This window comes from Naegleria gruberi (genome assembly GCF_000004985.1).
Source record: "Naegleria gruberi genomic scaffold NAEGRscaffold_9, whole genome shotgun sequence".
Lineage (NCBI taxonomy): Eukaryota > Heterolobosea > Eutetramitea > Acrasida > Naegleriidae > Naegleria > Naegleria gruberi.
In genome coordinates this window covers 446,389-460,680 of record NW_003163318.1, presented here as the reverse complement: position 1 = coordinate 460,680, position 14,292 = coordinate 446,389, and the positions used below count along the sequence as shown (strand labels likewise).

At 33.3% G+C, this 14,292-nt stretch overlaps 7 protein-coding genes across 7 annotated transcripts; 6 read left to right on the top strand and 1 right to left on the bottom strand.

Moving 5' to 3' along the window:
* Nucleotides 1–141: 141 nt before the first annotated feature.
* On the top strand, nt 142–927 carry NAEGRDRAFT_46941 (uncharacterized protein; the record flags this gene model as incomplete). Its single annotated transcript, XM_002680584.1, has 1 exon — nt 142–927. The coding sequence occupies one exon, from the start codon at nt 142–144 to the stop codon at nt 925–927; it is 786 nt and encodes a 261-aa protein (XP_002680630.1).
* A 543-nt stretch (nt 928–1,470) lies between these two features.
* On the top strand, nt 1,471–2,181 carry NAEGRDRAFT_64253 (uncharacterized protein; the record flags this gene model as incomplete). Its single annotated transcript, XM_002680583.1, has 1 exon — nt 1,471–2,181. One exon carries the CDS (start codon nt 1,471–1,473, stop codon nt 2,179–2,181), a length of 711 nt encoding a protein of 236 aa, XP_002680629.1.
* On the bottom strand, nt 2,175–3,808 carry NAEGRDRAFT_78718 (uncharacterized protein; the record flags this gene model as incomplete). The annotated part of the gene is made up of 1 exon (XM_002680430.1): nt 2,175–3,808. The coding sequence occupies one exon, from the start codon at nt 3,806–3,808 to the stop codon at nt 2,717–2,719; it is 1,092 nt and encodes a 363-aa protein (XP_002680476.1). The 3' UTR covers nt 2,175–2,716.
* Nucleotides 3,809–4,177: 369 nt separating this feature from the next.
* On the top strand, nt 4,178–5,815 carry NAEGRDRAFT_57243 (PAS domain-containing protein). The gene has a single exon (XM_002680582.1). The coding sequence runs from the start codon at nt 4,548–4,550 to the stop codon at nt 5,793–5,795; it is 1,248 nt and encodes a 415-aa protein (XP_002680628.1). The 5' UTR covers nt 4,178–4,547; the 3' UTR covers nt 5,796–5,815.
* Nucleotides 5,816–5,943: 128 nt separating this feature from the next.
* Nucleotides 5,944–7,704, top strand: NAEGRDRAFT_46938 (uncharacterized protein; the record flags this gene model as incomplete). The annotated part of the gene is made up of 1 exon (XM_002680581.1): nt 5,944–7,704. The coding sequence occupies one exon, from the start codon at nt 5,944–5,946 to the stop codon at nt 7,702–7,704; it is 1,761 nt and encodes a 586-aa protein (XP_002680627.1).
* A 912-nt stretch (nt 7,705–8,616) lies between these two features.
* On the top strand, nt 8,617–10,406 carry NAEGRDRAFT_38214 (prolyl-tRNA synthetase). The gene has a single exon (XM_002680580.1). It carries the CDS (start codon nt 8,634–8,636, stop codon nt 10,359–10,361), a length of 1,728 nt encoding a protein of 575 aa, XP_002680626.1. The 5' UTR covers nt 8,617–8,633; the 3' UTR covers nt 10,362–10,406.
* Nucleotides 10,407–11,868: 1,462 nt separating this feature from the next.
* Nucleotides 11,869–14,240, top strand: NAEGRDRAFT_64248 (uncharacterized protein; the record flags this gene model as incomplete). The annotated part of the gene is made up of 5 exons (XM_002680579.1): nt 11,869–12,192; nt 12,287–12,703; nt 12,742–13,425; nt 13,461–13,736; nt 13,797–14,240. 5 exons carry the CDS (start codon nt 11,869–11,871, stop codon nt 14,238–14,240), a joined length of 2,145 nt encoding a protein of 714 aa, XP_002680625.1.
* Between the last annotated feature and the right edge of the window lie 52 nt (nt 14,241–14,292).

Below are 14,292 nucleotides of genomic sequence, written 5' to 3'. Positions count from 1 at the left end.
AACTAAAATCTTTCTTTTCGAATGCATCCAATTCACATAATCAAGCTGCTGATGATATTGATCAAGTAATAGTGGAAAATAAACCATCACCATCATTAAATGATGCTAGTCCAGTAAAAGAACGAGACGAAAGTTGTAACAATGAACGAAATTCCTAATGATTTGCTAATTCACATCGGAACCTTTTTGGTTGCAAAAGACATTTCTTTCTTTGCGTTGAGCAGTAAATATTATTTGAAATTATTTTTCAACATGACTTGTGATGTTCCAATCAAATCCGAAAATCTATCAAATGAAATGAATGATTTAGCGATTGAACAAGAAAAGCAAGAATTCACACCAGTGCAGGTATCCATTTGGAAACCATTAGTATTAATGTATTTCCCTAAATTCTATGCTGATTTGAATGTGAAAAATTGGTTGCACATTCTCAAGAGGAGAATTAGACATATTGTCCAAAAGTCTCCACAGATGCTCCCTTTAGGAAGAACTGTTAGATTTCCATTGACTGATACACCATTTGTTGAGTTGTGTGAATTTATTTACAAGTGTCCAATGGATTTTTCTGCAATGCCAATAGTTGATGAGGAGAAAATATTGGATCCAGAGCTCGATCAACCAATTGAGAGTGTACCACCTCCACCTCCTATTAATTCTTTTGGTGTTCCTCCACCACCTCCTCCTTTAAATACTAACACTGTATATCGTCAGGTGAGGTTCTGCTCTGGATGTAATTCAAAGGTCTATCAAATTACCACTGCCAAGGAAATGACTTACAGAGCACAACAGAAACAATGTGTATTCTTCAATTTGAATATTCCAAAGCCACATCCATTAGAGTTATTGGGTGGTCCACCTCCACCTCATTTCTTCACACCACCTCTTCCTCCTCATATTCCTCTGATACCTCCTCCACCTTTTAAGTAATTTTCTCAGTCCACTTCATTTGCATTAATGTATCCTATTAATCTTGATAAACAATTAGTATTACAAAATATTATTGTTTATTAATTTCCAAATGCTAAAGTCTTAGTAATTGAACATTGGAATATATGTAGGAATTGGTATGTTTCTTTTATTTGGATTTTCATAAAGATCTCCAATTTGATTTTCTTAGCATAAACTTTTAAGGCTGACTCTTTTGATAAACCTTAATTTAGTATAGAGAATGGCTACGGCCATATCACGATGAATGCACCTCATCCCGTCCGATTTGAGAAGTTAAGCATCGTCGAGCCACATCAGTACTGAGGTTGGAGACAACTTGGGAACCTGTGGTGCCGTAGTCTTTTTTGCTAATACATCTTACGAGATGATTGAATATATTAGTATTTTCTCGAAGGTTAATGAATTGCTTTTAAAAATTATCAGGTTCAAATTTTGGCGATGTGAATTATTAACATAAAAATTAGAGGAATTATTAAGATTATTGATTTTGGATTGGAGTGACACAAAGGTTTAATTAAAAAAATGAGCAAACGAAACAGACAAGATTTTGAAAATCATCAATTCATTAATTTGGAGGAAATATTCACTAACAATACTAATATGGAAGAGAAAGCAAAGCTTGTAAAACTCGAAAAAGAAATATTTTCAGATGATGTTTGTTTTGAAATAATTTCAATGCTTGATTCGTGGTTTATTTTAAATAATTGTACTTTAATTTCAAAACAATGGTTTAATGTGATCAAGGAACGTTCAAAACTTGTTATTCAATTTAAAAAACAATTTACAGAAAATAGAATTGAATTGTTAATGAAAAGTCAATTCATGAATAGTATTGTAAATGTTAAGTGTTCCTTTAGGTTGCTTAACTCTCCAGATAAAGTTAAATTCATAAGTGGAATGAAACAATTAACATTACTTAATATTGGGAACAATCAAATTGGTGTAGAAGGATCCAAATTCATACATGAAATGAAACAATTAACATCACTTGATATATATTATAATGAAATTGGTGTAGAGGGATCCAAATTCATAAGTGATATGAAACAATTAACATCACTTAATATTAGTCACAATCAAATTGGTGTAGAAGGATCCAAATTCATAAGTGAAATGAAACAATTAACATCGCTTGACATTAGTCACAATCAAATTGGTGTAGAAGGATCCAAATTCATACGTGAAATGAAACAATTAACATCACTTTTTATTGGTGCTATTAGAGAACAATAAAACGTGAAACTTTATTAATGTCTCTTATATCAATAACAACCTGAGACCAAATCTTTAGACTATCTAAGATTCGTGTAGGGATTTGCTGCCTTACATTGTAAAGATTCGTTTATTTAATGGCCCCTCTGTGGGAGTATTATGAATGTGATTGAATATTTTCCAAACATTGATGAGTTTACGTATAAATATCCGTATAGGTAGTAAGAGTTATATTTACTGAGTTTTAATTTGATATTTAATTATAATAATTATGGCAATAAGCAACAAACAATCAAATCGACCACAATACCCACAAATCCAAATTCTGACACTTTCCAAAGTCTATACATTTCACAAAAGCTAGTCATTCCTAATGATACAAATATATCAGTATCTAAATAATTACTGGGAAAATAATTCTGGTAAATCCTGTTATTTGAAACAAGATAGTGTTCAAAGGAATAGATGTTACCCTCCTTCTGCTGAATAAACTTGATTCTACCTTGAAACAATTATTCTCCAGAAAAACTGGAGTTATTGAATAATCTGATTATTTCTAATAGTCAGAATCGTCTGATTCGTAATCATCTCCATCACCCTTAACCTTTCCTACAAAAGGAATCCAGCCCAAGCTGTCCAATCTAAAGGATGAATTGAAACTTCCAAAACTCAATTCTAGAAAATCATAAATCATTGCTTGTTTTACATCATCAATTTGATGAACTTTGACTCCATTTCTTATCAAAAACTCATTCGCTCTTTTGGAAAGGAGTATTGTTTTCAGTGAATCTAAAAGCTCTTGATTGTGAGTTTGAGAATATTGACTTACTCTCATGTTTTCTCTTCTCTGATTGTTGAATAATTCGTGAGAGTAAATGTATAAATTCTCAGATTGATCAAGACTATATCCATTAATAAATGTTGTTTTCAGTAAGAGAGGATATCCAATATTTGTAAATACAATAATCTCATTCTTGGTAACAAAATCAGTAACTCTTTCCTCCACAACATGATCCAACAGAAAAACTTCTTTCACTCTTCCAAAACATTGTTGAACTGTTAATCTATTAAATGTAAAGTCCTTCTCCTTAGTCTCAACACTTGCCAAACTATTGTTACCAAATCGTTTGAATGATTGAGCAATCAGTTCATCACACTCCATACAGGCAACCAATTTTTTAATTTCTGAAATCTTTTCTGCACTATTCCTATCACCTCTATTATAATTATTCAATGTTTCAATGATACGTGTCTTGGTCTTTTCCAGATTTACTTTATAGAATAGTTTGGTGTACATTTGTAAAATTTCATTCATTGTTTGTGGAGGTGAAAAGGTCTCTGTTACAATTTCACGATCCATCTTTCTCTTCTTTTGTGGTTGTTCATCTGTATTTTCTGAATTGTTTTTCCAAATCCTTCCAAATTCAAGACCAAATCTTTCCAATTGATTAATCTCCTCTTCCGATAATTGAAACCAATTCAACAAGTATTGCTTTGCAAACTCCTCCGATTCAAATACATTCCTAAATGAAGATGAGATGAGAAATGGCTTGATAACACTCCACTCTTCATGATGAGTGAATTTCAAAATGTTGAATGCAAGAACAGTATCAAAATTGGTATCAAAATTGTGATGATTTGATGACATTTTTTTATTATTAACTTTTTCATCAACAAAAAGAATGAAGGTGATTTTTGCTTTGATATTGAATTCATATATTATTTATTATTTTTCAATTATTATTGTAAATTCCTTTCCAGGAAATAATTGATATCTTTGCAAAGATTCTTACTAGTGATCATATTTATCAAGATTTTCCCCGACATTTTTGGAAGTCAGAATTTCCTACGAATGAACGAATATTCACTCAAGTCAATTGTTGTTAGTTAATAAAACAATCATTGAGAGAATATTCTTTCCTTAGTGTACAAGGATAAGAATCTTGAAGAATATTCTTATTGCTTTTTCCTGTGTTGTTTGATTTTTCTAATTATTTTCATTTTCATAAGAAAACAAATAAGGTTTCATAGAAGCGATTCATAAATTTGGGATACTTCTCCTCAACCAAAGCGTTCATTCTCTTATTTGACTACCTTGGCTTACGGGAGATTTTTATCTGGTACTTGCATTTAGCAATTTTATCAGCAACTCGCAAAACCGTACCTGAAACAATTTAAAAAATTTAGCAAAAGGTATTCCGCACTTTTTTCTATGTGTTGCGGTTTGATTTTATTGCTACTGCACAACAACATCAACTCCAAGAACAGAAACACACAAGTTTTGTGTCTAGAGATATTATTTCTTTTACAAACTCAGCCACTATCTCATTGTTTTTCAGTCATCTAATCCTATTTAAAATAGCAACAATTAATTGAAGAACCACTCGATGAACGATCCATCCAATCCATTCTTTTCCAATAATAACAATAATAATAATCCAGGAGCCAACAAGTCTTCTTCCAATACCACTACTGCTCAACCACAACAACAACAACTCTCGGATATCAATTCATTCCTATCACAAGAGTCATCCTTCCGTACAACAAGTTCTACTTTAAATAATAGTAGTACCAATAATAATAATAACAACAACGAGGGAGGCGATTTATTAATTGATCCTGTTGTTGGACAAAATATCATCAATAATACCATCTCTAAATTCCTCCAATTCAATAACATTTCCAAACAACAACAACAAGCTACTAATACTATTGCTTCACCCCTTCAACCTAACAATAATTTCCCTTCCATCAACAATATGAGCAACAATAATAGTGGTCAGATTCCTCCATCTCTTTTTCAATCTCTTCAAAGATCTCCAAACAACTACCAGAATAATCAGCAACAACAACAACAACAATTTAATACACCTTCTCCAAGCTCATCTCCCTATCCAATGATGAATAATACTCAACAACCTTACCCTCAATCTTCTCCTCCTTTTAATTTTACTCCACTCTCTGGTAATCAAAGACCAGTTAATAATAATAACAACAGTAATCAATCATCGGTAAGCTTATTGGCCTCTATTTTAGCCAACCAGAACTTTGCAGTTCCACAACAACAGCCACAACAACAGCAATCACAAATAGCCTCTTTGCCAGGTTCAAACAACCAACAAATTCAAAACTTGATTGCTAAAATTCAATCCTTAGAGGGTGAAATCCAAACTCTCAAACAAGAAAATGCTCGTGTAAAGGGAGAATTAACAGATTTTGCTTCAAGCTTTGTAGAATTCAAGAATAACTTTCTGGGAAGAGCCAGCTCTGGTTTGGGAGTCATAATAACGAGTGGAGACACTGGAAGGATTTTAAGTGCCAACTCTTGTGTTTTGAAACTACTTGGTTATGATGATTTGGAACAATTTAGGAGTATTGTTAGCAAGTGGAGTGATGTTGTTGTTCAGGAAGATCGCCAACGAGTATTTTCAACATTTTTACAATCTGCCCTTGCAAGCAATGATAATTGTTTCATAGTTTTTAGAGCTAAGAGATTAGATGGAAAGATTATAACTGTTTCTTCAAACCATGTGGTTGCCTATGATGATGGAGGTGAAAATCCATTCTTTTCCATGTCCTTTTTCAAACAATTGGATGTTCCTCCAGAGGATCTCATTTCTGAGCAAAGTATATAATAAAAAAACAAAATTTTCAACCATTAGGTACTATTTAAAATTATTTATTTAATTAGTATTTGTGTAATCAAAGTTATTCATTAGGTCAATAATATTTGCATCCACTATAAAACAACTTGTTCAATTATTTTTAATAAAATCAAAAAAAATGCAAAATCCTCACCCTTCATCCCACACTAATAACAATACACTGATCGGTGGTCTTGGATCATCTTCGGAATTAGCAACCGATTCTAAAAAGATTGGAATTATTATTCCACCTCCAGCATTGAAGAGGACCATTGAAGTTACCGCAGAACATATTGTATCTAGTAAAATTCCCGAGAAACAACTCTTGTCAAGTAATGAAAATACATTTAATTTCCTCCTCCCAGAAAATCCATACAACAAGTATTATAAACATATTGTGGAAAAATTAAAGAAATTTAAAACCTTGGAAGAGGAATTTGAGAATGATGAATTTAAAGATGATGATGACGATTTTGAAACATTAAAATCAGAAAAGTCGGAAATTACTGTTGGAAACATATCTAAGAGTGCCTCTGTTGCATTTTACATGAACAGATCTCGAGAAAAACCAACTAGGGACCCATTCGAATATTTCTATGATACAACAATTCCTTCCTCGATTAAACCTTTAGAATTGGATATTATCAAATTGACTGCTCAATATACAGCTGCTAATGGAAAGCAATTTATGTTCGAAATTGCATCTTTGGAAAGTAGTAATCCTCAATTTGATTTTTTAAAGCCTAATCACAGACACTTTCACTTTTTCACAAAGCTTGTAGATATCTATACTGGAATTATCCACCCAGACCGATTAACACCAATGCAAATTCAAAAGTACAATCAAGAAAATAACATTCCAAATAATCCAAATTCTGAACTTCAACAAATTTCAGTTAAGCCAGAAGATCACATCTTTAAATATCTCAACATGTTCTCAGATAGTGATAAGAAATTACAAGTACTCGATATGCTCCTTCAGAAAGCTGAATGGGAATTGATACAAGAAGAAAATCAAAGAAAGGAACAACTTGGTAGAGATGAAGACAAATCAGTATTCGACATGATTGACTGGCAAGACTTTATTGTAGTACAGACAATAGATTTTGATGAAGATATTAATGAAATTGAAATGGACGACGAGGAAGAGGAAGAGGAAATCAATGAACAAGAATTTGTAGAACCAGAGGAAAATATTTATGAAAATATGTATCCAAGTGGATTTGCTGATTCAGATATGAATCAAATGGAAACAAACGAAGATGAAAATGTTAATCCTGCAGAACCAACCTTTACAGATATACAAGAAGAAAACCGTATGAATGATGAAGATGAGGATGAGGAAGAGTTAGATCCGAGTAGATTTGCCAGAACTTATCAACCTCAAAAAGGTGTCAAATCATCCACACCTCTCATGTTTAAGGATAAAAAAACTGGTGAACTCATTCCAGTTGATAGAGCAGAGAAACATCTCAAAGTTTCTACAATTAATCCACAATACTTTGAACAGAAAGAAAGAGAAAAGGCAAAGAGAGAAAAAACTAACATTGCTCCAGGTATTGAAATGACCAAAGTTATTGCCTCATGGAATGAAGATAGTGAAACACAAGAAGGCTCATCTGTTGGTACTGATCAAATCTGGGATGGTTACACCTCATCAATTATGAGAACAACCAATGCTGCTCTCTCAAAGCCAAGAAAAGAGACAGCTCCTCAAAATCAACTAGGTCCACAAACACCAACCGAATACTTTAAACAAGAACAAGAAAAGGCAGTTGGAATAGCACAAATGGCTGCAACAATGGCTTTGAAAGAAATGATGAAACAAAACCACGATTCTACACTCGAAGAACCTGAAAGTAAAAAGAGAAGAGAATACAACGACAGTGATAATGAATAAAACCAACCTAATTTATTTTCTTTTTTCTGTTTGGCCCATCTCGATATTTACTAGTTATTTTGCATGCTAGCTGAATGGATTTATTCTTCCTTCTTTTGGGAAGCTCTAGTAATTGGATTACCAACATAAGTGGCATACCACAAACTAGTCAAAAGAGTTGGAACAACACTCAAAGATCCAAGGAAAGTGAGGGCAGCAGCCTTTGATGGTGGTCCATTATTGAGGCAGACGAGCTATTGTTAATCAATAATATTTAAATACAATGTTTTTTTGTTGTTGTTCAAGTCCAATGTTGGTTTGATCAAAATATTATTTTCACTTACCTCGTGATGATGGGCGTGGGCATCATGTCCTCTGGTGAGCTTTCTCAAGTTGTTGTTGAATGATCTAAGTACTCTCATTTTTTAAGTTTGACTTTTATAAATTCTTGTACTGATTTATGTACAAATTGGGATCGCAAGTGGTTGACTCTTACAAATGGTCGTTTTTGGATTGGAGAAAAAATTACCTTTTCATTACACCAATAATTGCTCGTATTGACGATCATCGACGCTTCTTTGATTCGAAATAATGATAGCAATGTAGAGTCAATAATTGTTCTTTGATATCCATGATAGCTCATCAAACGTACAATGTTGTATTACTTATTATTAGTTCCAAGCAATTTAAAAATGAGCTGAGTCACAAGCCTTCAATTTGCTTCAAATTCCAACAAGAAATTCAAATTTGCACCAAACCCGACTTCAAATAGGGATTTTAATTTGCATAGTATGTGCTATTTCTAAAGACCACAAACCACTAATAATATTATTTTGCCAATATATTGAATTCATTGTGTAATAATATAAAAGTTGATCGTGACTATTTAAATTTTCCTCTTCAAAAAACTAAAATCATCTTTAAAAAAAAAATATTTTTCATCATCACAGATGTCTGATTCACCACAACAAGAAACTCCAGTTGCTGAAACTGTTCAAAAGCAACCAAGAGAAAAGAAGGTCAAACCACCAAAAGAACCAAAGGCTCCAAAACAACAACAAGGATCTTCAGCTGCCGGAAACAAACAAAACGAAGGTGTTGATGTCAAGAAGGCTGAAAACTTCTCTGAATGGTATACTCAAGTTATCACCAAGAGTGATTTCCTTGATTACTATGAAGTCAGTGGATGTTATATCTTTAGACCAAATTGTTTCTATGTCTGGGAAAAGGTACAAAACTTCTTTGATGGTCACATTAAAAAGTTGGGCGTTCAAAACGTAATGTTCCCAATGTTTGTTACCAAGAGAGCTCTCGAAACTGAAAAGGATCACGTTGAAGGATTCTCCCCAGAAGTTGCTTGGGTTACAAAGTCTGGTAACTCTGATTTGGATGAACCAATCGCTTTGAGACCAACTTCCGAAACTATTATGTATCCATCATATGCCAAGTGGATTAAGTCTCACAGAGATTTGCCATTAAAATTGAACCAATGGACCAACGTTGTTAGATGGGAATTCAAACATGCCGTTCCTTTCATTAGATCAAGAGAATTCTACTGGCAAGAAGGTCACAGTGCTTTCAAGAATTTCGAACAAGCTAAAACTGAAGTTTATGATATTTTGGAATTGTACAAGAGAACTTATGAAGAAATTTTGGCTGTTCCAGTCATTAAGGGTAAGAAGACTGAAGCTGAAAAGTTTGCTGGAGCCGATTTTACAACAACTATTGAAGCTTTCATTCCAACAAATGGTAGAGCTGTTCAAGCTGCCACAAGTCACCACTTAGGTCAAAACTTCTCTAGAATGTTCAAGATTGAATTCGAAGCTGAAGATAAGAAGAGTAAGCTCGTCTATCAAAATTCATGGGGTTTGTCAACTCGTTCATTGGGTGTTATGATCATGGTCCACGGTGATGACAAGGGTATGGTCTTGCCACCAAGAGTTGCTTTCACTCAAGTTGTTCTCATTCCTCTCTACTTTAAGAATAAGGATAATAGTGAATTGGAAACAAAGTCAAAGACAATTTTCGCTCAACTTGAAGAAAATGGAGTTCGTATCAAGCTTGATGATCGTTTGGAAAAGACTCCAGGTTGGAAGTACAATTATTGGGAACTTCGTGGTGTTCCTTTGAGAATCGAAATTGGTCCAAAGGATTTGGAAAATGGTGTAGCTATGCTTTGTAGAAGAGATAATGGTGAAAAATGGTCAGTTCCTCTTGAACAACTTACTGCTCAATACGTCAATGAGATTTTGGACAAGATTCACAATTCCATGTTGGAAAAGGCTAGAGAAGTAAGAAATCAAAGAATTTCTGTTGCTAGGACTTGGGAAGAATTCATGACTGCCCTCAATGCTGGTAATTTAGTTTTGATTCCATGGCGTCAAACTCACAAAGATGATGTTGTTTTGGAAGATCTCTCTGAAGAAGAACGTAAGGAATATGATGCCAAGATTGAAGAAGAAAAGAAGGCTGAAGAATACATTAAGGAAAGATCCAAGAAGGAAAGCGCCATGTTGAGTGATTCTGATTCTAACACTGGATTGACTGGTGCTGCCAAGTCATTGTGTGTTCCTCTTGATCAATCTATTTATCCATCATTGGGTGATTGTGAAGTCTTCTGTCCAGAATTATCTGACAGAAAGCCAAACAAGTGGGCTTTGTTCGGTAGATCATATTAAATTATTCATAAAGTTTTATCAATAAACTTGAGATCGATTTGGTAAAGATTTTACAGTGGATTAAATGCTAATGAGACCACTAAACAAACATCTAATATCAGGGTATTGCCAAAACATGAAATGGAACTGTTTCTAACAGCAAAAAGGAAGCAGTTTCGTTTGATTCTTCAGTAAATAGATTGCCTTAAATGGCCATGGTTATTACTCCTTCTCATGTTATCTAAGAATTTCCATGGTATTGGCCAGACAAACTTAGACCTGCTTCCTATTTGTTCCATACACAAGTTACTCGATACTAACTCGGTTACAGTTGCAGTCCATCCAACTGCTTATTTCTTATTGAAACTCCGAATAGATTTATTTTGACATATATTATAGTGTGAGAGTCGGTGACATTTCCAGATCATTTACCACAACGGATAACCTTGGAGTGCTTTTGTTCAAAGTCTATGTTAACATATTGAAAAAATTGTGCTCATAATAAAACCAATAGTAACTTATTCAACAACAATGAAATCAGCAAAGAAAATTATACTGTTAAACCTTATTATCCTTTCGACGATAGCTGTCTCGCTGGTAATTTATTCTATGAAAGTCATCTATTCACATCAGCAGAACACAAATCCAATCACTTCTGTGACAGACAACTCAATTATAAATCCACATGCCATTGAAAATTCAAAGCACATACCAATAAGTGAAGAAGATAACAGTATGCTAAAAAGTGTGAGGAAAATCTCGCAAGATATAAGGACTGGAGATGCTTACAATCCATGTATCATCATGGTGAGCCAATTACATGTGGAGGATGCACATCAACTTGACGATTTATTAACTACCATTCAAATGAATTTATGGAATCCTTTTGTTTGTGAATATCATTTTCTTCAAAGGGATAAACGACACAATCTCGCAATTAGAAGTTTATTGCAGTCCAAAGAAAAAGTCAAGATTAGGATTATTGAAACGGAATTAACAATTGGAAAGTTTATGGAATATTCAAATGAAAACCTGAGTTATAGATTGGTTATGCTTTCATCGGGAAATGTGTTTTTCGATCATACATTGGTGCATGCCAGTAAAATAAGACAGGACTCTATCATGACCATTTCAATGGAGAAGGAGTTGACACATGTGAAGGTGAGTGTTTGAATGTTTCAATCTCTTAATATATTTACCAATTATAGGATGTTGAGGCTATTATATTCAAGACAATAGCTCCATTTCCTCGAAATGTTATAGAAGAGCTCTCAAAGAGTACACTGCTAGGTCAATATGCTGTTCGACCACTGCTGTTTTATTACAAATTGCTCTCAAACTCTATCAACGTTTGGAATTTAATTAAGAACTCTTCACATCTCCACTAATGATTCAAACTCTCCCAAAAAATAACATTCCCTCTCGAGCACTTATTCTTTCCACCCAACAAATCACCATTTCTTCACCTCAATCAATTTTTAATAATTAAACAATTTCCACAACACAATTAAAAGTAAAATTAAAAAAAATGAGCACAACAAACAATCCACCAAAAACTTCACAAGAAATTCTGGAAAGTAGTAAGTGGAGGGACGTAACACAATTCCTCCGTGATACAACAAAAGATGAATTCGAGGAGGGAGAGATGGTTCACGGACCAGGATTTAATTTATATGATATTTTGAGTGCAACAGAGATGGGAGATGAAAAGATGGATACTTTTCTCAATGGACCTAACAAGGAATATATTTATTGGCCAAAGGATAGACTTTCAAAAGGAATTATCAAGCCTATTTCTACCTTGAATATTAAACAAATTTTATTCATGATGGATAAGTTATTATGTGGAGTGGTAAGTTGTTGATGTTAATTGTTGATTAATTGCTTACATTTAAATATTATCATCATCATGTTCAAATTAATTTGTTAATATATTTGGAAAATAGTTTACTTGGTATGAAGGATGGTCATTGATTCAATCAATTTTAACTTGTGAATATATTCACCATATGGATCATGTCTCGGAAGCAAGTAGCTATGAAGATAGAAAGAATATTGTTAAATATTTCCATGCACTTGCTTGTGGTGTGTTATCTGTCAAGGAAAAATTGGAAATTGTCATGTCAAAAGCTTTGTGTAGAGAACAAGAGGAGTTCTCCTATGATTCATGTGGATTGAGAGTTGTAGCAGAGAAGGAATCGATTGTTATGGAACGATTGGAGAGTTTGGAAAAGGAACTTGGCTCTCGTTTGGATTATTTAACAAAAAAGAGTACACAAGTTGTCTTTGAGCCAATTCAAGAAGATGGTGCTATTGAGGAAACTATTGTAAAGGCATTGCTGTCTAGAATTTCATTTATCAAGGTTTGTTTAGCAGATACATATTTATTAATGCTTTAAAGAATTTCTTGATTATTCATAGTTCAATGATTAGTGTTGTTTCACCACAAGTTAACAATTGTAAAAAATCAATTACAACTTGTCTTGCTCTATTTACACAAATTAAGGATGAAAATACATTATTGGAATTAAATAGTCATAGTGTTGGATTCGATAAACATATTGCCTTGATTGGAAATTACATCTCTCCACTTAAAGCTATTGAAATTTTCAGTATGGAGACGTCACTCGAGATTGCTACAAACTATTTAAATGAAATGAATTACGTTTTGGGAGTTAGACAAGTCCAAAGTCTCAGTCAATTATTGCACTTTTTCAGAAATTTCTCCTTCTCAAAGAAAGCAGAAAACTCTGTTGTTTCTAGAGCTTTCCTTTACTATACTACACTCCAGGATGATTTAATCTTTGGAAAGCACAAGCTTGGTGATTGGATTGAAAAGCATTTAGAAACTGAAGTGATTTGTCTTACCGAAAAACATGCCCAGGAAATCAAAAAGCAAAAGAAGACTCCTGATAGATTGTATCAAGAATGGCTTGCTGCTCTTTCCCACATAATACAGAAAATATTGAATGCTTATTGTAATAACAAGTCGAGATTGAGAAGAATTTTCAATAACTGTATTGCTGACCTAGGATTGGCTGAACAACGAGCAGAACAAATTGATGTTACCTGGATTGGAATTGATGTTAATAATATAGAATTAGTTAGAAAGAGTGATAGCTATTCTCATTCTCACTCTTCATGATTGATTACATTATTGACATTATGCATCAAACTTTGGTAGTTGGCTTTGATTTGGATATCTATCATCATACAGAAATTGTGCAAGTTGCTTGGTATATTGACTACATTACAAAGATTAGAAGTTCTAATCTGGCCAAATTGTTTACCGATGTTAAAAAGAAAAAATCTGGTCCAGTCAATTTGAATAGATATCAATTATATGCTAGAACCTTAACAGAAGTTCACAATTTATTCTACAGAGGATTATTTAGAGTAAGTTGTAATATGAATCTAATTTTTCTAATAATTATCTAATTGTAAACCATCAAACAGTTCCTTATGGCCATGCATAAGAAAGGACTTTACACTAACATTAGTGCAGAAACTGATTATCCACTCACATCAGACGAACTTCGTTTTACGAACAGATTTAGAGCATTCTTCAATACTATGCAACCTCCACCAGTTAGTTTTGAATCATATACTAGAGCTAATGATTTATCATTTGTTGGTGAAAAGGATTTGTTTGATTCTGCCAAAGATCATTTCGAGGCAACACAAAAGGCCATTGATATGGTTTTGAAACAAGATATCAAACTTTCACCATCCGAAAAACAATCTTTAGAATTATTATTGAAAGTAGCCAAGACTAATGCAGTTTCAGTGGTTGTTTGTTCGAGGGTTCCAAAAGACGAAACTCAAACAAGTCAAACACCATTCTTTGATTTTTCAATTTCTTCCCAATTCCCTGTTGTGAAACCTCCAAAAAAGAAGTAAATTATTTTACATTTATTATGTACATTCGATTTGTATTATTTTGTGTTCGCAA